Source organism: Nomascus leucogenys, chromosome 19 (genome assembly GCF_006542625.1).
Source record: "Nomascus leucogenys isolate Asia chromosome 19, Asia_NLE_v1, whole genome shotgun sequence".
Classification (NCBI taxonomy): domain Eukaryota; kingdom Metazoa; phylum Chordata; class Mammalia; order Primates; family Hylobatidae; genus Nomascus; species Nomascus leucogenys.
In genome coordinates this window covers 35,442,191-35,466,636 of record NC_044399.1, presented here as the reverse complement: position 1 = coordinate 35,466,636, position 24,446 = coordinate 35,442,191, and the positions used below count along the sequence as shown (strand labels likewise).

Below are 24,446 nucleotides of genomic sequence, written 5' to 3'. Positions count from 1 at the left end.
TAAACTCTGATTACTTCAATAAGGAAGATGTCTTTAAAATAAAATATGTTGCCTCTTTTGCTAAGCAGGTACACTTAGTATTTTACCAGTTTTCAAAGCATTTAATTATATGGTAAGACTGTAGCCTTGTATAAAATTATTTAATTTGTAATTACTATAATAATGTCTGACTCTTATAATATAGAAATGTCAAAAAATAAGAAAACAAATGTACATTAAGCTAGCTACCAAGATCACCATAGCATTAGAAATCATTCTAGCATTTATTAAATAAGTAAATGTTCCTGAATTCATTCTGAGATTCAGTTTAGGAGTTAATGTTTTATTTCAATGAAAGTAAAATAAAAAATTCTGTTTTCCTAAAAGGCACTTGAGAGTTGCTTAAAAGGACCTGATACTTACAACAGTCAAGTTCTGATAGAAGCTACAGTAATAGCACTAACCAAATTACAGCCACTTCTTAATAAGGTAATTACTGTATAGAAAATGAGTGCATTCATTTTGGGTATCAGTGTTGAATGTTACTTACTTTCAAAGAGTTTAGAAAATAAGATTAATTGAGAATAAGTTATAAAGAAAAAACTATAGTTAAAGTAGAACCTCTTAAATTTTAGTTGTTTGAAGTAGTTATATTAGAAGAAGAGTAAGTATGGATAGTATGTTTTCAAGCGCTTGTAAGTTTTTGGTCTCATCAGTGCTAAAGGAAAGATAGGTATATATTCTTAATTATTTTATCTTATAAGTATTAATTATCTGCTATTGCCAAGTACTGTTTTAGGCGCTAGAGATAGAGTACCAACAAAGCCCGTAAAACTCACTGCCTTCATGGAGCTTACTTTCTGGGGTGGGTGTGGAGGTTGGGGAGTGAATGGATAATAAAGTAAACAAAATACATAGTATGTTAGTGATTATTACTATGGAGAAATTAAAGCTGACAGAAGTATACTTGATCATCATAAGAGTTTGGGTGCCAAATGAAGATTATATTTAAAAGGAGTAAAATGAATTGGCCACTGTTTTAGGATGGTCTGACCTTATCCCATTTTTATATTTAACATATCTGGACATCATGTCTTCGTATTAATAAAATGAAAAGTCTTAGATTAAATAATGGCATGGTATTAGCCTCCAGTTCTAAAGTGGTTTAATTCTGTGAGTACAAAGGTATGCTAGACTTGGGAGAGATAACAGAGAAATAAATACCTGTTATACTCCTGGTTTGTCTACAAACATCCTAATTTTATATTATACAAAATGGTTCTCTGGTCCCCATCTTATAAGTGAAAATGAGCTCAGAAGGGCTAAATAACTTGCCCAAAGTCACATACCTAATAAAAGAACCATGATTCTAATGCGATACTATTTGACTCTAAAGTCCATGTATTTTCCCTAATGTCACAGTGCTAAATAAAGATTGCCAATAATAAATACTTTTAATTCGGAGCAGCAAGAGATTACCATACTGGTTAAGAGTGACAAGAAGTTGAAAAGACAGAGTTTAAACTAAAGTTAAAGGGAAACATAGGAGTTAATGTAGGTAGAGTGAAAAGGAGAGAGCTGCACAAGAATGCCAGGACAATGGAGAGAAGGTGGGTAGAGCATTCTAGTTGTAATACAGAAGCTTTTCAAAGGAATCGAGAGAGGGAAAGTTGTGAGGACTGGATAGACCTCATCTCACATTCAGCATTGTTCAAAAAAGAGTTTGGAAATGTACAGTTTTTAAGCAGACAAGTCATACGACGAAAGCAGGACTTAGATCCTGGTGGTAGTGTGCACAGTGGATTGGAGTGGGGAGAAACTGAAGTAAAAAGAATCCACCTTTATAATAAAGAAGGTTGGCATGTGGTAATGTCATTAGCAATAAGAAAGAAAGGACAGATACAAAAGAGACTACTCTAGAAGAATCAACAAATCTTGGTGACTGGATTTAGAAATCAAAGAACAGGGAGAAGTCAAAGGAGGTGCTAAGTAACATTCTCAGTCCAGCTAACAGTGTCTTTAGTTATACATATGGAAAAGTGAAGAGCTTACTCATATCTTTATTTTCCCCAAAGAGAAAACATGGGTAATTTAGGAAGATAAGCTGCTTTATTTTTAACTGCAGTGTGTTTTGAAAGAGACTATGTCATGATTCATCTTACTAGCCTCAAACATGTCTCCTTTGCCAGGACTCGCCTCTGCACAAAGCCCTCTTTTGGGTAGCTGTGGCTGTGCTGCAGCTTGACGAAGTCAACTTGTATTCAGCAGGCACTGCACTTCTTGAACAAAACCTGCATACTTTAGATAGTCTCCGTATATTCAATGACAAGGTAAGCAAACTTTGCCTTGAGGTTCCTAGATTACTCAGATTTAGGACTCTTCCATCTTTTGTTGTTGCTATTCTTTAAAATCACAAGAAGTCTATAACTTAAATATGAATTTGTACAACGTAACTTATTGTGAGTATATTTCCTTACCAGCTCATAAAGAACTATGTAAACTTGAATGCATATTTTTTACATAAAAATAGCAAAAAAACAAAAAAAAAAAACAGTACTGGCCTAATACTAGTAGAATTACAGAATAAGGATAAATAATACATGATCATCCTTACAGAACGAGGATAAATAATACATGGTAATAATATTAATAGCTACCATGCCAGGCCGTATGCTAAGCACTATACATTTATTTTTAATTTTCATAACCTTAAGGTAAAGGTTAGCATTCTCTGCCCCCCATTTCACAAGTGAAGAAATAATCTAAAAGTAATCTTAGTTTTACTTAGTAATGCCACTTAATGAAAAATATGTATAATTCATAGTAGATAAGGAAGTTGGAGAGTCTAAAGGAAACTTTTGGGTACTTAATTTTACTAGTTGTTTTATTCTGTCTAATCTTACTTTAAAATATACCATTAATGGCCAGGAGTGGTGGCTCACACCTGTAATCCCAGCACTTTGGGAGGCCAAGACAGGTAGATCAATTGAGCTCAGGAGTTAGAGACCAGCCTGGGCAACATGCAAAACCCCATCTCTACAAAAAAGGCAAAAATCAGCTGGGCATGGTGGCATGCACCTACAATCCCAGCTACTCGGGAGGTGAGGTAGGAGGATTGCTGGAGCCTGGGAGGCAGAGGTTGCAGTAAACTGAGATCACGCCACTGCACTCCAGCTTGGGCAACAGCGCAAGACCCTGTCTCCAAAAAAAGTGTGTATGCATATATTACATACACACATATATATGTAATGTATGTGTATATATATAAAGTGTGTGTGTGTGTATATATATATACACACACATAAAATATGTAAAATCCAACTCCAATTAAGGTTAATAAATGTTAGGAGGGGTGCTAATGGGGTGTGTGTGTGTGTGTGTGTGTGTATATGAACATGGGCAAATTACTTCTTAGTTCCTTTCTAATTTGTAAAATGGAGATCTGATTGGGGTTGGATTTTAGTTCACAGAGAATAGAGGAGAGAATAAAATAGTATGAAATTATGTCCCTTTTGTCTTTGGATAAAAATGGGAAGGGTCTAGGAGAAAAGAGGGGAATGTTTTTAAAAGAATGTGTATATACAGTGAGATTTGCTTGTAGTGAAATTAACTGAACTGTGGGTAGAAAGAACAGGATTATGGTTTTAAGTGTAAAGATGCTTGGTCTAAACATTATTAGTTCAGTCTACCAGAGGTAGTGTGAACCTGGAACAGATATGGGTCTGAGAAATATGGGAACAAAATTTTAGAGGTAAGAGGTCTTATGGAGTTTATTAATCAGACTTCCATTTTGCAAATTAGAAAGGAACTAAGAAGTTAAGTAACTTGCCCGTGCTTGTACATCTGTTTCGGGACTGGAACCCCTCTGTCCTAATTCTCATTGCCCTTTTTCTAAAACTGTTTTGGGACAGTGGTGGTCAGTGATAGCTAGTTGTTGGCTATTTATATATTAAGAATATTTGCATAGATGTCTTCTTTTGTGAAGTGTCTGTTCATGTCCTTCGCCCACATCTATGCAGCCAAAAAACACATAAAAAAATGCTCATCATCACTGGCCATCAGAGAAATGCAAATCAAAACCACAGTGAGATACCATCTCACACCAGTTAGAATGGCCATCATTAAAAAGTCAGGAAACAACAGGTGCTGGAGAGGATGTGGAGAAATAGGAACAGTTTTACACTGTTGGTGGGACTGTAAACTAGTTCAACCATTGTGGAAGTCAGTGTGGCGATTCCTCAGGGATCTAGAACTAGAAATACCATTTGACCCAGCCATCCCATTACTGGGTATATACCCAAAGGACTACAAATCATGCTGCTATAAAGACACATGCACACGTATGTTTATTGCGGCACTATTCACAATAGCAAAGACTTGGAACCAACCCAAATGTCCAACAATGATAGACTGGATTAAGAAAATGTGGCACATATACACCATGGAATACTATGCAGCCATAAAAAATGATGAGTTCATGTCCTTTGTAGGGACATGGATGAAACTGGAAACCATCATTCTCAGTAAACTATCGCAAGGACAAAAAACCAAACACAGCATGTTCTCACTCATAGGTGGGAATTGAACATTGAGAACTCATGGACACAGGAAGGGGAACATCACACTCCGGGGACTGTTGTGGGGTGGGGGGAGTGGGGAGGGACAGCATTAGGAGATATACCTAATGCTAAATGACGAGTTAATGGGTGCAGCAAGTCAACATGGCACATGGATACATATGTAACAAACCTGCACATTGTGCACATGTACCCTAAAACTTAAAGTATAATAATAAAAAATAAAAATAAAAATAAAAAAAGAATATTTGCAAATTGGTTGGGTGCAGTGGCTCATGCTTGTAATTCCAGCACTCTGGGAGGCCAAGTTGGGAGGATCACTTGAGGTCAGGAGTTCGAGACCAGCCTGGCCAACATGGTGACACCCTGTCTCTGCTAAAAATACAAAAATTAGCCAGGGTGGCACATGTTTGTAATTCCAGCAACCTGGGAGGCTGAGGTGGGAGGATCACTTGAACCCAGGAGGTTGCAGTGAGCCAAGATGGTGCCACTGCACTCCAGCCTGGGTGACAGAGTGAGACTCCATCTCAAAAAAAGAATATTTGCAAATGGAGCATTGCAAATGGGGCATCTGCCTTGGTATTTTCATCTTCAGAACAGCCCAGTATCAGGAGCTAATAATGATTCTAGTGCCCTTTGGATGCTAGGCATCAGAGTTAATAAGCATGTTAAAAGTCACCAGGATGTAAATTGACAGTCATTTATTTTGTATTGTAAATAAAAGTGATTTCATCTTCCACTGTCTTCTTATTTTATGCTTGACTGTCTTGCACCAGTTAATTCGTAGTAACTAAAATGTTCTGTGGTTTTCTGCAGTCAACTGAAAATAATTTCTCTCAAATTGAAAGGATTACTTATCTTGTCATACTATTGAACACAAAAACCAATTAAGTGAGCCTTTAAAGAAAGCTACTGTGTGAACCTCATCAACCATCTCATGATTATCTTTAATAGAGTCCAGAGGAAGTATTTATGGCAATCCGGAATCCTCTGGAGTGGCACTGCAAGCAAATGGATCATTTTGTTGGACTCAATTTCAACTCTAACTTTAACTTTGCATTGGTTGGACACCTTTTAAAAGGTAAAAAAGCCTTATGTTAGAATATTTTTATGAAATAGTATTAAAAAACCAGAAGTAATTTGAATAAGCGATTACTTGAAATAAATTGAAGTAAGTTAGCCCGTATGTCTTACTTTAAATGCAAACTAGGCCGGGCATTGTGGCTCACCTCTGTAATACCAACACTTTGGGAGGCTGAGGCAGGAGGATCACTTGAGGCTAGGAGTTTGAGGCCAGCTTAGGCAACATAGTGAGACTTCATCTCTACAGAAAATTTAAAAATTAGCCAGGCATGGTGGCATGTGCTTGTAGTCCCAGCTACTTAGGAGGCGTAGATGGGAGGATTGCTTGAGCCTGGGAAGTCGAGGCTACAGTGAGCCGTGATCACACCACTGCACTCAGCCTAGGTAACAGAGTGAGACTTTGTCTCAAAAAATAAATAAATAAGTGCAAACTGTATCTGTCTTAATGAGTTGTGTTTTATTCAGTATGTGTTTTATGAGAGCCTCATTTCCAATTCAAATATCAGATTTGCCTGAAAAAAGAGTTTATTCTGGCTGGGTATGGTGGCTCACACCTGTAGTCCCAGCACTCTGGGAGGCCAAAGCAGAACGATCTCTTGGGCTCAGGAGTTCAAGACCAGCCTGGGCAATATGGTGAAACCCCCTTTCTACAAAAAATACAAAACATTAGCCAGGTGCGGTGGCACGTGCCTATAGTGCCAGCTACTTGGGAGGCTGAGGAAGGAGAATCACTTGAGCCCAGGAGGTCAAGGCTGCAGTGGGCCATGATCGTGCCACTGCACTCCAGCCCGGGTGACAGAGTGAGACCCTGCCTAAAAAAAAAAAAAAGAGTTGATTCTTATAAAAACCTACATACTGAGTCTGATAATAGCTATATTAATAGTAACAATACCTAAGTATCTTACTGATTTTCAAAATAAAACAGACTGCAAATCACTAAGTGTTATTTGAATAATTTATATTAGAAAATGTTAAGAGATTTGATCACAGATTTTCTTCAACTTGTTTATAGTTTATTGTTGATTAATACTATCATTTTATACCATTGTACATCACCTTTCTGGTACCCTATCCTCACCCCTTTCTATATTGCTTATGGCCAGTGATCTCCAGCTATTCCTCAGAGCCCACTCATTCACTTCCTAACCTGGTTTTACTCCCCATTGCTGGCTTCACAGCTTGTTAACTTTGGTTCATTAACATGGGGCAGTCATGGCCAGAGACTGCAGTTAATAAGAACAGCATGTAGTGGTGGGTCGGAAGCAAAGCAGGGTAAAGTAACACCTGGGATAAGGAGCTGGCATGAACGCCAGTGGTCTCGGAAGTGGATTTGGCCACAATAGAGATTCGAGCTATAGCTTGAGTCAACAATTTTGTATCAATTTAAATCTTAGGCTTGAGGGACCATGGAGATTCCCCCAGTTTTTATGAGAGAGACAGAGATATGCGTACACCCACTATTGTGAATGTATGCATTTGATTTCACTTTCTTATGAAATTTCTACAAAAAATATTGACAGTGTTAATCTCTACGGTCAATGGGGATTTCTCAAAAAGTACTACACTTACTAAAGGATACCAAGATAAGTAATTGCAACTGGGCTAATAAAGTGCTTACTTATTCTTTATATCTAAAAGAATACCAGGCTGGGCACAGCGGCTCACGCCTGTAATCCCAGCAGTTTGGGAGGCCGAGGCAGGCTGATTGCTTGAGGCCAAGAGTTCAAGACCAGCCTGGCCAACATGGTGAAACCCCTGCTTGAAGGCAAGAGTTGAAGACCAGCCTGGCCAACACAGTGAAACCCCATCTCTACTAAAAATACAAAAATTAGGCAGGTGAGGTGGTGCACACCTGTAGTTCCAGCCACTAAGGAGGCTGAGGCACAAGAATTGCTTGAACCTGGGAGGCAGAGGTTGCAGTGAGCCAAGATCCTACCACTGCACTCCAGCCTTTGTGACAGAGTGACACTCTGTCTTAAAAGACAAGAAAAGAAAAGAAGACCAGATACTTTCCATGTTCAAATCACCCATTTTTAAATGGGGGTAGCATTAATGATTAAAAGCTGGCCAAAGATCAAATTTATCCTCTAATCAACCCTATTTATTGGGCCCTTAGAGCATATACTTCCTATGTCATCAGCTTTTCTTCTAATTAAAAATGTTTTTGTAAAAGAACTCTATTTTCAAAAGAAATCTTAAGGAGAATTCTAATACATAGATTTTTTTTTTTTAAATCCCTGTGCTGCTTTAGGGAATAGAAGATCTGAAAGACTATCATGTTTTTTAATTTTCCTCTTCCTGGAGTACTGTAGAGTTCTAGGGAATATTATATTCTACACATTTTTGGTACTTAATCTTATACATAATTAATTATTCACATTCACATATGCATGTTTTACCTTCCCAAACGGCTATTCTTGGAAAGTAGGAGTTATATTTCCGTTCCTTGCAGAGTTGTTAGTCAGGGAAGAAGACCTCAGCAGATACTTGTTCAAAAAATTAATTCTTACTTGTTTGTTTGTTTTTTGTAGGGTACAGGCATCCTTCACCTGCCATTGTTGCAAGAACAGTCAGAATTTTACATACACTACTAACTCTGGTTAACAAACACAGAAATTGTGACAAATTTGAAGTGAATACACAGAGCGTGGCCTACTTAGCAGGTAAAAACACAAAATAAACAAAATTAATCTTGCTACATCTATATATAAGGATCACTCAAAAAGTACAAATACCTATAGGTTTTTTGGCGGTTGCTTGGCAGAGCAGAAAGTTCACAGTCTAGTCCTTTAGTGGTGGTTAAAATTTTGAGAGTTTTGCCAGAACATTTTTCTGTAGGAAAAAATTTAATTCCCATTAAAATCTGAAATGTGTTCCCTTGGTCATCTTTGGTTCAAGACACTACAGTGGCTCTCTGTTAACCGTCATAAAATCTGAATGCTTCAGTCTAGCATCCTGGGCCCTTAAATAGCCCTCTCAGTTCTGTTATCTTTCTCTAAATTTCATGAGCCTCATTTTTTATTACCACTCCAAATGGATGAGCTATTTTAAGCTAATCTACTTGCCATCTCCTACAAGCAACTGCCTCTTCAATATTCATTCCTTATGTCGTTTTATCTGGAATATCTGCCCTATCCCCACCATTCCATTAAAGCTTCCTGTTTGCTCTTATCTGATTTTTGTTTCTCTACTCAGCAACATTTAGCACTTATGTACAATACAATTCTTGAACATAGTTGTTTGATGGAAAGTGCTGATTCTCAGTTTCACAGACTTGTATTTGTTCAACTTTTTTGTTTGAACCGTATCACCTTGAGCAAATCATTTCACATCTCAGTATTTTTTCTCATTCAGCTTAATAATACCTGCCCTGCCTACTATGTGTTTGTTAAAAATCAAACGTACATTGAAGCACTTGGAAAATAAAAGATGCTTATTAATTCTCTATATATTTCATATTTATGTGGTCTTCCAAAATATGTGCACATTTAACAGGTATTACCCTCTTTAGGAGACTGTAAGAAGTTCATCCTATTTTAAGTCACACTTGTGACTTGTTAAATTTTTTAACCTGCCACCGTTTTCCTTTTAGCTTTACTTACAGTGTCTGAAGAAGTTCGAAGTCGCTGCAGCTTAAAACATAGAAAGTCACTTCTTCTTACTGATATTTCAATGGAAAATGTTCCTATGGATACATATCCCATTCATCATGGTGACCCTACCTATAGGTAAGTGGATTTACTCTCCTATAATTACATAATCATAATCAAGTTTCAATTTTCCAGCTAATAGAGGCAAGCAGCAGAGTAATCTAGAAGGCAACATGGCAGAAATCTAGAGATGGCCTAGGAAGAGTGTGTAAGTCAAACTCATTTTATAAATGTGTAGTATTTTATGTGGGTTAGTAGGAAAGTTATTCTTCCAGTCTAATTGTGCTAATGTTAACATTAGTTTGCCTCTGAAGCACAGACCAAATGAACAATGAAAAGAGATGCTCTTGAAAATATTAGGTTGTAGGGGAAGGGCCTGGGGAAAAAAACTAACGTGAAATATAAACAACACATGTGCTTGGATAGAGAACGAATCTATACAGATTTGTAAAAATACAGACATGCTAACACATTTGTTGTATTTACTTATATCACACAAGTTATTTAAAAGTTTTCTATAATGGAGACTTAGATGGTAAAAATCATATCTGCTATACGTGGGTTTGGGTAGTATATTTTTCAGTATAATTTAGAGAAATTTCATGAAAATGGCATCATTGGGGGATTTTTCTGTATTTTCAATTAAATAAAAATATCTTTAAGGTTTAGAGACAGTGTTGAACATAGAAAAGTTATCTTCTGTTCACAAAACTCATATCATTCCATTTATCAACATCCTGCTTTTTGATAAAAAGACTTCAACAATTTCCTTAAGATTCTAACAATGTATGCAAAAATTTTTCAGACATACTTGGTATTCAATAGTCTTACTTTTGTCAGTCCCATTATTATATTACTTTGAGATATGCCCTTTTTGTTATAGAAAGGGTAAAATAGTTTGCCTGTGTTCCCCTGTCAAAGTATAAATTAATGTCTGATTTTCTTGTTTTTTAAACAATTGCCTATTTAGACTTACTTTTTTCTGATTTAAAAAAATCAGTGTAATAAGTTCAAGGTCTTTTATCAACATAACTACAGTTAATAACAATGTATTTTATACTTGAAAATTGCTACAAGAGTAGATTTTAAGTATTCTCACCACAAAAGATAAATACATGAGGTAACACATATGTTAATTTGCTTGATTTAGCCATTCTACAATGTAAACATTTTATTTTTATTTTTATTTATTAATTTTTTTTGAGACAGAGTCTTGCTGTGTCGCCCAGGCTGGAGTGCAGTGGCACAATCTCGGCTCACGACAACCTCCGCCTCCTGGGTTCAAGCGATTCTCCTGCCTCATCCTCCCGAGTAGCTGGGATTACGGGCATGTGCCACCAATGCCTGGCTAATTTTTGTATTTTTGTAGAGATGGGGTTTCACCATGTTGAGCAGGCTGGTCTTGAACTCCTGACCTCAGGTGATCCGCCTGCCTCAGCCTCCCAAAGTGTTGGAATTACAGGCGTGAGCCACAGCGCCCAGCCAAAGTAAACATATTTTAAAACATCATGTTGTACACCAAGCTTGTTCAACCCATGGCCTGCAGGCTGCACGCAGCCCAGGACGGCTTTGAATGCAGCCCAACACAAATTTGTAAACTGTCTTAAAACATTAAGAGATTTTTTTGGGTTTTTTTTTTTTTTTTAAGCTCATCAACTGTAGTTAGTGTTAGTGTATTTTATGTGTGGCCCAGTATATTCTTCTAATTCCAGTGTGGCCCAGGAAAGCTAAGAGATTGGACACCCCTGTTGCTATACCTTTTTATTTGTCAGCTTTTAAAAATTGCAGTACCGATCTTTTTGTTCGGCATTTGGTGAGTACCTACTATGTACGAGATACTATGGCAAGAAAGTTGATAATTCCTGGGGGTACACCAAGAGTTTGTATCCTAAAGCCCTTTAAAGTGCAATTTTAAAATTAATTGATTGCTATTGTTAGGAAATAGCACAGCCACTTGGAAGGAGCAAACAATGGTTGTATTTGTCACCATGTTAATTAATTTTTCTCTATTGTTTTCATCTTTCAGGACACTGAAGGAGAGTCAGCCATGGTCCTCTCCCAAAGGTTCTGAAGGATACCTTGCAGCCACCTATCCAACTGTCGGCCAGACCAGTCCCCGAGCCAGGAAATCCATGAGCCTGGACATGGGGCAGCCTTCTCAGGCCAACACTAAGAAGTTGCTTGGTTAGTTTATTTAAATTATGTAGTTTTTTTTATTATTAAAAAAATAGATATTTTTACTCTTGGAAAATTATTTGAAATTTCAGGATTATCAAGATTTTCCATCTCAATGTAGCAAAGTTTTTGATGCCATTTAAAAGAGAGTTTGATAGATCAGTTAAGCATTATAAGTTGAGATAGAGAAATGAGAATGGGACCTTGAAACAGTTTTTTCTGAATCTTAGACTAAATATTGTGACTCTCCTTATTTTGTTTTGCCTTGGCTAGCCAGCAGGGAATGGGACTCTGAGAGATATTAGATAAATACCTATAAGGAAGGAAGAGTCTTGCTGCACTCAGGGGATTTAATCATATACTGTAATACTTCCCAAAATTATCATCTGAGAGAATATATGAATATGGTATGAAGCTGTAATAGTATTATTTGCCATGATTTCTTTGAAAAGACAAAAAGACATGCTTTTCAATTACTGAAAGAAAATAGGATTCTTTTTTTTCTTTTTTCTTTTCTTGATATGAAGTCTTGTTCTGTTCACCCAGGCTGGAGTGCAGTGGCACAGTCTCAGCTCACTGCAACCTCTGCCTCCCGGATTCAAGCAGTTCTCCTGCCTCAGCCTCCCTAGTAGCTGGGATTACAGGCACACGTCACCACATCTGGCTAACTTTTGTATTTTTAGTAGAGACAAGGTTTCACCATGTTGGCCAGGCTAGTCTTAAACTCCTGACCTCAGGTGATATACCCTCCTCGGCCTCCCAAAGTGCTGAGATTACAGGCATGAGCCACCATGCCTGGCCGGAAGATAGGATTCTTGAAATTAAGATTGCTCAGTTACATCAACATTTATGGAATTTTTGTCTCTGAGAATTACACCTAAGATGCTGCGAGACTCATTTCCATTTTAGTAACTGAAAGTAAATGAATGAAAGAATGCACTAGGCCAGGTGCAGTGGCTCACGCCCATAATCCCAGCACTTTGAGGGACTCAGGTGGGAGGATTGCTTGAGTCCAGGAGTTCAAGACCAGCTTGGGCAACATGACAAAACCCATCTCTACAAAAAATACAAAACTTAGCTGGGCATGGTGACAAGCACCTGTAGTCCCAGCTACTTGGGAAGATCACTTGAGCCCAGGAGGTGGGGGTAGCAGTGAGCCAAGATTGCACCACTGCACTCCAGCCTGGGTGACAGAGTGAGACCCTGACTCCAAACAAACAAACAAACAAAAACACTGATCTTACATCGCTCCTCAGAGGAAATGCAGAGATGTTCTTGTATTCCACTGGGTAAAATTGTAATTGTTACTGGAATACATTGGGATCTGTATTTCAGTGGCCAACTCTGTGAATGGTTCAACAGATTTCAGTTATCCATGCAAACATATTTAAGTATCTTTAGGTATTGGAAAAATGTTTGTGTTCATAAGGAAATTAGTGAACAAACAACAAATTGTAACATAAATAACCTGCCAGCAAACCATGAAAGAAATAGAAACCATGAATGTGTCAATCACGGTTACTAGCCACATAGGTGTGTTACTGTTGTTTGAGTTCCCTTCTATTAGTACCTTGCCATAAATAATCATTTAGGAGTTTCCTGGTTACTTTGTGTTTTGTAATTCTGGATTTTCGTGCAAATGAAGTTGTAAATGAAAAACTAACCTCAAAAAAAAAATGTAGTATTGAATTCATTCAACCCATGTACTAAGTGAAAAAGATAAGGTAACTGCCCTGGAAGAGTTTGTAATTTGTGTCCAAGATTTATAATCAGCCAATCACAACAGCAACTCCAGGTGCCAGTAAAATGATATGTCTTGACGGGGGAAACCGGAGATCTGGGGAAATTAGAAAAAAAAACTGCAGAGAAGAGATAACATTTGGGCTGTGTCCTAAAGATTTAATATATGCTTGCAAAATAGACAACAGGATAAGTAGGGGCGTATGTTTAAGAGCAGCGGGGAATAGCAAGAATAAAGAAAAGGCAGGAAAGCAACTGATGTTACATCATGGCATCATGGGGAATGGGATAGGAAGTGAGATGAGAAGAAGGACTAGAACTCGATTGGAAACGACTGTGTGCCATGGTAAGAGATTTACCCTTATCACGCATTCAGCTGAGGTATTTAAGTAGGGGAAGAACATGACCAAATTTTAATTTTTGCTAAGTTTTTCTAGCAGCAATGTGGATAGACAGGAAGAGATTTTTAGCAAAGGAACCATTTAATAAAATTGATACAGCAATCCAAGCAAAAAAAATGGTGTGGGCCCCACACTAAGGCAGGAGCAATGGGAGAATGGAGAAGAACCAGCAGGTTTGGAGCTGGGCATAATGGTACACACCTATAGTCCCAGGAACTCAGGAGGCCAAGGCAGGAGGATTGTTTGAGGCTGACCTGGGCAGCATAGTCAGACCCTGTTTCAAAAAAAACAAAAATCAGGTTTGGAATAGGTTTCTGAAGTAGAATGGACATGACTTAGTGACCAATTGTTGCAGGTGGGGAAGGGGAGAAGATTGTGAAGGATGTCAGAAGTTTTTAGTTTTAAAAACTGTCTGGATAGTGATTCCATTCATAGAGATCAGGACTAATATGTTCACAGTACATGATAAATTTAGGTTGATTACATTTGAAATATTTTCAAGACATCTATGAGTATATATCTAAGAGATAAACCACAAGATGTACCTGGAATTCGGGAAGAAAGTAAACAAGTAAACATTTAGAATTGATTAGCTCACAGATAGTTGAAGCTATGGAAGCAGAATGAGATCTTCCAGGAAGAATGCAGAGAATAAAATAAAAAGGACGAGTGAGAAAGGAAGGAAAACTAAATGTAGAAAGTAGGGTCCCAATCTCATGTTTGGAAAGCACTGACTGGTTTTAGAAAACCTGAGTTTTCCATCTGGTCATTGTCTAGATCCCTAGCCTTGCTACCTCAGACTAATTACTTAACTGCTCATGGCTTCATCAGTGTACATGTGCATGAAATGAAGAAGCCGGACTAGACCACTTTGGGCTGTTAAATTATTTGGCCTTGGTATTTATGACTATTATGAATAGTTATTCATATTAATTCTTGAGGTAATAGACTTTGTATTTCTCAAGTGTTAAATTGTCAGATTTTATTATATTGGCTTTAATTCTGGCTTTAAAAACATAATACTGTTGGCCGGGCATGGTGGCTCATGCCTGTAATCCCAGCACTCTGGGGACACCAAGGCAGGTGGATTGCTTGAGCCCAGGAGTTCGAGACCAGCCTGGGCAACATGGAGAAACCCTGTCTCTACTAAAAATAGAAAAATCAGCTGGGTGTGGTAGTGTGTGCCTATAGTCCCAGCTGCTGGGGAGGCTGATGTGGGAGGATCTCCTGAGCCCAGGATGTGGAGGTTGCAGTGAGCTGAAATCATATCACTGCACTCCAGCCTGGGCCACAGAGCGAGACCCTATCAAAAGAAAAAAATAGTGTTAATACATGATTACATGATTAGAGAAAGTAAAAGCCAAATGGGAGATAATGCTACTTGCTATTTTTGAAGCATCTCCCAGTGTATCTAGTTTTTAGTATTTTCAGGCATGCATATCTTTTTTTCAAAGCTTAAAAAATTAAAATCAAACTCTGCTTTTTTCCTAAGCTTGGAAATTACTCATGTATTAATGAGTAGTTCTTGGCACCAGCAGCATTTCTTAAACCGAAAAGACTGGTCAGACGTAGTTGACCTTTGCTACTGAATAATGCCTACCCTTGCATTTATTATCAGTTATCATATTTGTTGATTTACCTCCAGTGTAGTTTGGTTTACCTCCAGTGTACAGAATACAATCCCAGTTTAATTTGCACCACTAAGGTGCAACCTATCCTGAAACAGAAAGCTATGGGAACAAAACCCTTTGAGAAGATGGAAAATAAAGGAAAGAAACTGCTCCAGGGATATATTAGAGCTTTCTTTGAGTCCTAAGTGAAAGCTTAAACACTTTATGTCCAAACATTTTCTTTTTAGTATATTCCCATTTATAGACACTGTGGTTAATGAACTTCCATATTCTTAATTTTTGTTTATAGGAACAAGGAAAAGTTTTGATCACTTGATATCAGACACAAAGGCTCCTAAAAGGCAAGAAATGGAATCAGGGATCACAACACCCCCCAAAATGAGGAGAGTAGCAGAAACTGATTATGAAATGGGTGAGAAACAAAGTATTGATCTAGATCATTGAAAATAAGGTGGGAGAGTACATGAAAGTCATGTTTATTTTCCAGCCATTTCTTAGAATCTTTAGAATGAAATATAGAAACGTTTGCCATTTCTCAAAAGATAAACTCTACCATTCTTAAAATGACAGTTATCTTGAAGCTTGTGTAAAAATTAATCATATATATTATATACAGCATTGTAAATAGGTAGCCAAAACTTTTGTATAGGCGAATAGTAATTCTCTATGATGTTTATGTTAGTATTTTAAGTATCTACTAAAGAAAGCTGTTGAATTTTAGAAGTAACGTTGAAACAGTTAGGTGAAGTGATTATCCAGGTGTTTGATTAATACAGCTGATCACGTTAATTCTCTATGTTACTGCAGAAACTCAGAGGATTTCCTCATCACAACAGCACCCACATTTACGTAAGGTTTCAGTGTCTGAATCAAATGTTCTCTTGGATGAAGAAGTACTTACTGATCCGAAGATCCAGGCGCTGCTTCTTACTGTTCTAGTAAGGATTTCCCCTTTTTGAGTCTCCCAGCCTCAAATTTTTATTCCAGTCTACTTTTAGGAGGCCCTTAAATATTAAAAACATGAATAGGATACAGTCTTCTACTTCTCACCCAAACAGATAACAATTCAGTCACAAAGTAAAAATGTTGTATATTTACTTTTTTGCATCTTGGCAGGCTACACTGGTAAAATATACCACAGATGAGTTTGATCAACGAATTCTTTATGAATACTTAGCAGAGGCCAGTGTTGTGTTTCCCAAAGTCTTTCCTGTTGTGTAAGTATCTCCTTTTGATTTTAATTAACCCTCGTGCTTGTCTTCAAGTCAAATGCTTACCCAGCAATGTGCACTGGTTGCAAAGAGGGCAAAATGAGATATTGTGATAGTGATTTTAGCTTTGAGACGGTAGGTTTAATGAGGGTTAAGATTAGTTTTGACCTATTAGATCTATTAGAAAGTTGATAAGGAAAGACTTTTAAAAAATCTGGTTGATTTATTTAAGTGGTTTATTTTGATGATCATTGCTCATTTTCCTCACTTAGAAGCAAACTATTAGACTGCTATATCTAAATCAGCATACCTGTTTTGGTTTACTTTTTAGTAGATCATTTGTATTTATCCACAGCTGAGTGAAAATAAAATTGACCTGTTTAGGAGGTGAATTTTATTCTCTCTTAAGGACTAAAAAATATTAACCTCAAAGTGTTCAAATTTAAATAGTTCAAATAAATTCTTTTCCTGATCTAGGCCTTCTATATCATGTCATTATTTTCTTTTTTTAATCTCATGTTAGAATTTTAGAGAGTTAGAACTCAGTTATTTTTATTAATGGAGTGTAGCCGGTTTAGAAACAATTTTTTTCCTAAGTTTCAGTTGGATCATGTATTTCACTCCCTCTAAACTATTGTGCTTTCCCTATTTGATCTGACTCAGCATTTTAAAAGCACTGATTAACATTAAATTTAATTTTTTTTCTTTTTGTTTTGCACAGATCCTAAATTTAGTTTTAACTTCCTAAGTGCATGTCAGTATACAACAGATGGAAATAGTACTAAAGCATGCTAAGTAGCAGACAGGGCCAACCTTGTCTTAAGCAAACATTTACCGTATATGGTTACACATGGTTATATGACACTACCAGTTGTTTGTTTTCACCATTTCTTCCCTGGTGACTAAAAACAAAAGACAAACAAAAACAGACACACACACATGTTCATTGTATAAAATTTGGAAAATGAAGAAATGCCCCAGAAAGTAAAAAGCACTCATCTCCCTTTAATTTTGGCACATTATTCTGGGGAATGTGTATTATGTTTTCCACTACATATTTTCATTTAATTTTCCTCTAAAATGTTCTTCTGTTGACTTTTTTTTTTTTTAGGCACAATTTGTTGGACTCTAAGATCAACACCCTGTTATCATTGTGCCAAGATCCAAATTTGTTAAATCCAATCCATGGAATTGTGCAGAGTGTGGTGTACCATGAAGAATCCCCACCACAATACCAAACATCTTACCTGCAAAGTAAATAAATGTATCTGGAGAAGGATGGTTGATGAACTTGCTAACATGCGCACTGTTGTAGAATGCACTGACTACAGAATTCTTTATAAGGGATAGACTTGTTCATACTTTTATTTCCATATTCCATTTTTTTACTCTCTCAATTGTATGTCCAATGTAGCTGGTTGACAACTTTTTATACTGAGTATATTTTAAATAGGTTTTAGTTGCTTTGACACTCATTCTAAAAACATGTTTTCAACATGCACATAGGGTTTATATATCATCAGCTATACTACTTATTTAATTTGTTACAATTAAAAGATATCTTGCTTGTTATGAGAGTAACATTTGATTTGTTGCAGGTTTTGGTTTTAATGGCTTGTGGCGGTTTGCAGGACCCTTTTCAAAGGTAAGAAAATATATTTTTCTCTAACTTTTGGCAAAATGAAGGTTTCTGTTCAAATTAGTATGCTTGCTTTAAGAACACACAATATGCTGGAAACCAGAATAATAATTCACAATAAACACATATGTTACTTTTATAAAAAGTTTCTCATTACAAGGTTTTTTTCCAGGAGGCAGCATGGTGTGGGTGGGGGGTGTGTATTCACTTTTACAAACAAAGTCAACTTACGCTCAGTTTTTCAGAAGAGTATGATAAACCTCTGTGATACTTTTCTGCCACAGTCCCTTGTGTATTTGATAATCTTAATGCAAACACTTAGATATCTTATGACTAGCAAGGAGCATTACCATGGTTAAAATCTATTTCATGAAAACATTTTTATTTCCAGCCTATTAGATTAGATTAATTTCTCTCTGGATTTGTCCTCATTTGCTCTTATTCAGTTTTTTTGTTTGTTTGTTTGTTTTTGGTTTTTTTGTGTGTGTGTGAGACAGAGTCTCACTCTGTCTCCAGGCTGGAGTGCAGTGGTGCAATCTTGGCTCACTGCAACCTCTGCCTCCCAGGTTCAAGTGATTCTCCTGCCTCAGTCTCCTGAGTAGCTGAGACTACAGGCATGCACCACCACACCCAGCTAATTTTTGTATTTTTAGTAGAAACAGGGTTTCACCATGTTGGCCAAGATGGTCTTGATCTCTTGACCTCATGATCTGCCCACCTCGGCCTCCCAAAGTGCTAGGATTATAGGCATGAGCCACCGCACCTGGCCTCAGTTTGTTTTTTGATTGGCATTAGTTTATGTAGTGCTACATAATATGTATATAATCATTTTCTCTGTATGTGGGCTCTCTCCAAATTGATCAAAGTTCCTTGAAGACAGGGTTTCTGTTTCTTCCATGAACAGTTCCTGGTGCGGTGTTTTAGATACAGGCGGTGCTAAATCAATATGAATTATATAAACCTTGTTCCAGTTTTTAAGAATTGGGTATTTTGTTTATTTCCTTTCGCTATTACTTGAATGTCTGTTGACATGCAAAGGTTGTCACTTAAAAAATGGGCCTGAAGTTACAGAAATAAGTATATCATACAGAAGTTTTTGCATTTGGATTGCCAGTAACCCTCTGAGCCCTTTACAGTGTCTAGTGAGTGGAATCTAAATGGCAGCTGGAATGATGATGCTCTGCTCATTTTCTCTGTTTTGGAAAATTGGCTAGACATCATTCCTGATGATTGTATTGTCTCAGTATTAAATTCAGTCTGTCTTGTGCATGGCTTTCAGAAAATGCAGGTTCATCTGGAAGCTTTAAGCTGAATAGAACTCCCTGTTGTAAGTCCTATGGTAGTCTATAAATATTACTCTACTCCCCTTTTTTAATGATAAGTAATACAAAGGAAGAAAAATAGTAAATTAAGTCCAAACAAAATTAATATTTTTGGCTTCAGATGGGGATTTACTTAAAAAAAAAAGGAACTAAAATAATTACCTATTTTCCATTACAGCAAACACAAATTCCAGACTATGCTGAGCTTATTGTTAAGTTTCTTGATGCCTTGATTGACACGTACCTGCCTGGAATTGATGAAGAAACCAGTGAGGAATCCCTCCTGACACCCACATCTCCTTACCCTCCTGCACTGCAGAGCCAGCTTAGTATCACTGCCAACCTTAACCTCTCTAATTCCATGACCTCACTTGCAACTTCCCAGCATTCCCCAGGTCAGTAAATGTGATCTTTATATGACTTTGAGCAACAATATAAGATACCAACATTAGGAATTCCCTTGTGATCAGTTTATAGCAAATTTTGCTCCTTTTTCTTATGAGATTCACCTTACATTTCTTCTTTACCTTGTAACTGACTTGACTTTTGTTACTCTTTGAAGCTTTCTACTTTCAAACAAGTTGTATGTAAGACAGTAAAATGTTAAAATGTCCACATGATATTCCAAGGTTGACAAGTTTCTAGAGTTTGGGCAGGAAGAGCAACTTAAAACACATTATTCTGTAAGTGAACAGAACTATAATTCCTTTACTAGATATACTAACATTGCCCTAAGGGCCTCTTTCCTCTATCTCTGATACAGCATACTATATCAAAAAAAAAAAAAAAAAGAAGAAGAAACACAAAATCTATTAGATACCTCATCCTGCTGCCAGCAATAACTCAACCATCCATAGACCATCCTGAAAATCTGGAAGTAAATAAATAATTAAACAAAAAATTCATCTCAAGAAAACAACATCTTAAAGCCCATAAGCATATATATACCAATTCATAATGCAACTTAGATTTGAATACACTGAGAAATACTAATAGCTAATAGCTCCGGTGGGACTGAGATAAACAAGATGGGAGAAATGGCAAACCTACAGAACTCTGGACTCATTCAGTGTCATAGTGAATGGTTTCATACAACTCTGGTTGACCCAGGAGGTGCTATTCATTATAGAACTTAAACTATTGTGTGTGTTATTATGACAGTGAGTAATGAAGAAAGCTTTCGTTATGGTTGTGTTTTCTATTTAGAAAGATATTCTTCTAAAATGGTTAAAAATAAAATAAACTTTAGTTGTTTAAAGTTCCATTATCTGAAAAGTTCACTTATGAAACACATCATTCTATAAGGAAAAGTTACTATATATAGTTCTTTTAAGTGTTAGCATAAATTTAAAAAAAATCAAATGACATAACTATTCTGTGATGTTCAAGATCAATAAATAGAATTCCCAGTTTATGATCTCAGTTTCGCATGAACATTTCAACTTATATAATTTTGAAGGTTCTGAAGAATTTGGCAATACCCAATTCATATTATAAACTATTATGTAATTAACTGTATTCTATTAAATTCTGGTTAACAACAAAGCTTTGGTCAGCAGAGGAAACAAATTTTATTTCAACATTTGTTGGTCGCCTTACAAGTAATCCTTTTTCCCCCCAGAAATAAGAGAAGTCTAACTTTTTTCCCCATGTAACAAGGTTTGTTTGCCCTCTGCCACTAACTCTCTAGTACAGTGTTTCTCCAAGTGTGATCCCAGGCCAGCAGCATCATTTGGGAGCTTGTTAGAAATGCAGATGCTGGAGTTTCACCTCAGATCTGCACAAAAAACTCCAAGTAGAGCCCAGCCAGTAGTCAGTGTGTTAGTAAATACCCCAGGCGATTCTTACACACACTAGAATTGGAGAAGCACTGCCCTGGCGTCTGCTTCTGGCCTTGCCCATTATCAGCATTTCAGCTGTGAAGGCCAGGGCAAAACTTAAAATTTACTTTTTTTACAGATACTGCAGCCACTGAATTCCTTCCTTCCTGCTTCCCCGCTGATAAACCCTTTAGCATTTTGGAGCTAGGGAACCATACAGGTAATTTAGTTTTAGGCTCACAATATTGTGTACATTGGGGAGATTGAGTTTTAGAAGAGCTAGGTTAACTGCTTTATACAGTTCTTATCTAGAACCAAGGCCAGGCCCTTCTGTACTACATCCATTGCCTTCCATGGCTGTTGTCTGTCTGATTATCTACTTTCCCTTCTCCTTCTTTATTTCCTTGTTTTTGTTTGTTTATTGCTAATTCATTACTTATGTCTGCCTTGCCTTAAGCCCACCAGTTCTTTTTTTTCTGTTGGACTATTTTCTGGGTTATTGAACAAAATTGGAAAAGTTTTTAAAGTCTGCTTCATCTTAACCAAGCTTTTGCCTTTTGGGCTACTAAACTGGTGTTAAACATGTCAAAAATGGTTAGTTTTTTTATTGACTTTTTTTACCCAGCCTAATTGTTAGGGAAATTTCTGCCTATCTTTGCCCACTAATGGAGACAATAAAATAATCTGGATGAGAATAAAGAACCATTACAGGTTTCTCTGCAATTTGATTAGTTGCATATGTCCAGTGTTGATTGGCTATTTGCCAAATCATTTGCTTTGGTAAAACAGTCTTACTCTACAGCCTTTTACTTAGAATTGTTTATTAAAATCAGAATAGGTTTTATGGCTTTGGTTCCAGTTTCAAACTAATGGTGTCACCTCCATTAGCTCTCCAAAGATGGTGCCTTTATTCAGGCTGGAAATCTCTGACTATACACAGAAGAGATGAGGAGGTTTAAAAGTAATAGAATTAATTAAGTGGTATCATGGTGTTCAACTCTTCCGGTCACTCAATTGTGTGTCATTGGTTTGACAGTTTATTTTACTACATGTTTTCAGACAAAGGGTTTATCTTTTCAAAAGTAACCTTACTCTCCCACAAAACCCATTTGTATCTCTAAATTACGGGCTGATGTTCACAAAAGGATCCCAATTTATATGCCCAATCACTGAGTTTTTGTCGTTTGCTCTTACAGAATAACACTTAATGGTAAGACTTGATCTTTTCTTTATAATTAGGTATATTGCTTCATATCTTTAGCTCCATGTAATCTTATATCCTTATCTCTCTTTTTTTTTTTTTTTTTTGAGGCAGAGTCTCGCTCTGTCGCCCAGGATGGAGTGCAGTGGTGCAATCTCGACTCACTGCAACCTCCGCCTCCTAGGTTCATGCCATTCTCCTGCCTCAGCCTCCCAAGTAGCTGGGACTATAGGCGCCCGCCGCCACGCCTGGCTAATTTTTTGTATTTTTAGTAGAGATGGGGTTTTACCATGTTAGCCAGGATGATCTCGATCTCCTGACCTCGTGATCTGCCCACTTCAGCCTCCCAAAGTGCTGGGATTACAGGCGTGAGCCACTGTGCCCAGCCCTTTTTTTTTTTTTTTTTTTTTCCCCTTTGGAGACAGTGTCTCGCTCAGTAGCCAGGCTGGAGTGCAGTGGCACAGTCTTGGCTCACCGCAACCTCTGCTTCCTTGGTTCAAGCGATTCCCCTGCCTCAGCCTCCCTAGTAGCTGGAATTACAAGTGCACGCCACCATGCCTGGCTAATTATTGTATTTTTAGTAGAGACGGAGTTTCCCCATGTTGACCAGGCTGGTCTCGAACTCCTGACCTCGGGTGATCCACCCATCTCAGCCTCCCAAAGTGCTGGGATTACAGGCTTGAGCCACGGTGCTCAGCCATCTCATTTCTTTATGGCGCTGAGTTTGCTTATATCAAAAAACCAAAAGAAAGTTGTCCAGATTCCTAACTCAGTCTGGTGTTTCAACTTTGCTGTTTAGCTGTATAGAAACCAAAACATTTCCTTATCTCCATTCCCAGCAGCCAAGTCTCAAGCAGTAGTATTTAAAGAAGTTCTTTGTCACTCCCTGATATGGAGCATAAGTTTGATTTACCATCAAATTACCCAACATCAACCTACACTTAGTCTACTGAGATTTAAACAGATAAAGGTTCCATTGCCCTATTTCAAAAAGCAAATGTTGCTGATCTGCACGCATTCAATCCTTTGCTGCAAATGTTCCATGTCAATGCAAAACTCTTCATTCTAGATCTTTGGTGTTTAGCAGGATCAGCTACTAAGCTGTATTTTCTTTTGTCCAACATTTTCTGCTAGCAAATCAACAAAATAAGAGATTCATGAACCTCTCCTCCTCCCCCTTCTGCCCCAGCATTAGGTCTTACTTAAATAAAACATTTTGGTGGTGTTTCATTAGTTACCAGCTTTGAGGAGAAGTGGTAGTCACTTACATAAAGCAATTGTCTCCGAAAATGCATTCTTCTTGACAAATTAGCATAGCCTAATTCTCCATCCTAAGGGGGACTGTTTTACAAGTCCACATATAAAAGTACCTAAATGGTTGTCTTCTGAATCCCTCCCTAGTAGAAATTGAATTTGGCATCAGTGGAGCCAATGACTGTACCTGGGATTCAGTGCATATAGAATTGCATTAACCGTGACCCTTTAGCCAAATGGACGTAAGACTTTGGCTCTTAGGATTTTCCCAAACACCAATAAGAGCATCTTGAAGAGAATCCATTTACTCTGTGATATATAAAGATATTTCAGGTTTGATATTATGATCCTTATTAGATCCAGTCTAGCTGAGCTGGACATGAATTGAAGAACCAGGATTAGAACTAGAAAATGAAACCCAGGCTGAGTACGGTGGCTCATGCCTGTAATCCTAGCACTTTTGGGAGGCCGAGGCAGGTGGATTGCTTGAGACCAGCCTGGGCAACATGACGAAACCCCATCTCTACAAAAATAGAAAAATTAGCCAGGCGTAGTGGCATGCGTTTGTAGTCCCAGCTACTTGGGAGGCTGGGGTGGGAGGATCACCTGAGCCGGAGAGGTCAAGGCTGTGGTGAGCTGTGATCATGCCACTGCACTGCAGCAGGGGATTGAGAACCTATCTCAAAATAAAATAATAAAATAAAATAAAGAAAATGAATTAATAGGATCCATTTCCAAAGCATTAAAATTTAATATATACTTT

At 37.4% G+C, this 24,446-nt stretch overlaps 1 protein-coding gene across 5 annotated transcripts in view; it reads left to right on the top strand.

Moving 5' to 3' along the window:
* NF1 (neurofibromin 1) overlaps positions 1-24,446 on the top strand; it is a 284,759-nt gene that overhangs the window by 247,983 nt on the left and 12,330 nt on the right. For 3 of the 5 annotated variants that reach the window (XM_003280199.2, XM_030800221.1, XM_003280198.2), the window contains 12 exons: positions 367-468; positions 2,169-2,309; positions 5,511-5,637; positions 8,171-8,302; positions 9,232-9,367; positions 11,316-11,473; positions 15,526-15,648; positions 16,044-16,174; positions 16,353-16,453; positions 17,559-17,701; positions 18,046-18,092; positions 19,587-19,803. In XM_003280199.2, coding sequence (XP_003280247.1) covers positions 367-468; positions 2,169-2,309; positions 5,511-5,637; positions 8,171-8,302; positions 9,232-9,367; positions 11,316-11,473; positions 15,526-15,648; positions 16,044-16,174; positions 16,353-16,453; positions 17,559-17,701; positions 18,046-18,092; positions 19,587-19,803 — 1,558 coding nt within the window. Of the gene's footprint in view, positions 1-366; positions 469-2,168; positions 2,310-5,510; positions 5,638-8,170; positions 8,303-9,231; positions 9,368-11,315; positions 11,474-15,525; positions 15,649-16,043; positions 16,175-16,352; positions 16,454-17,558; positions 17,702-18,045; positions 18,093-19,586; positions 19,804-21,367; positions 21,449-24,446 lie in introns of all 5 variants that reach the window. The other 2 variants (XM_030800220.1, XM_030800219.1) reach the window with 1 other exon arrangement.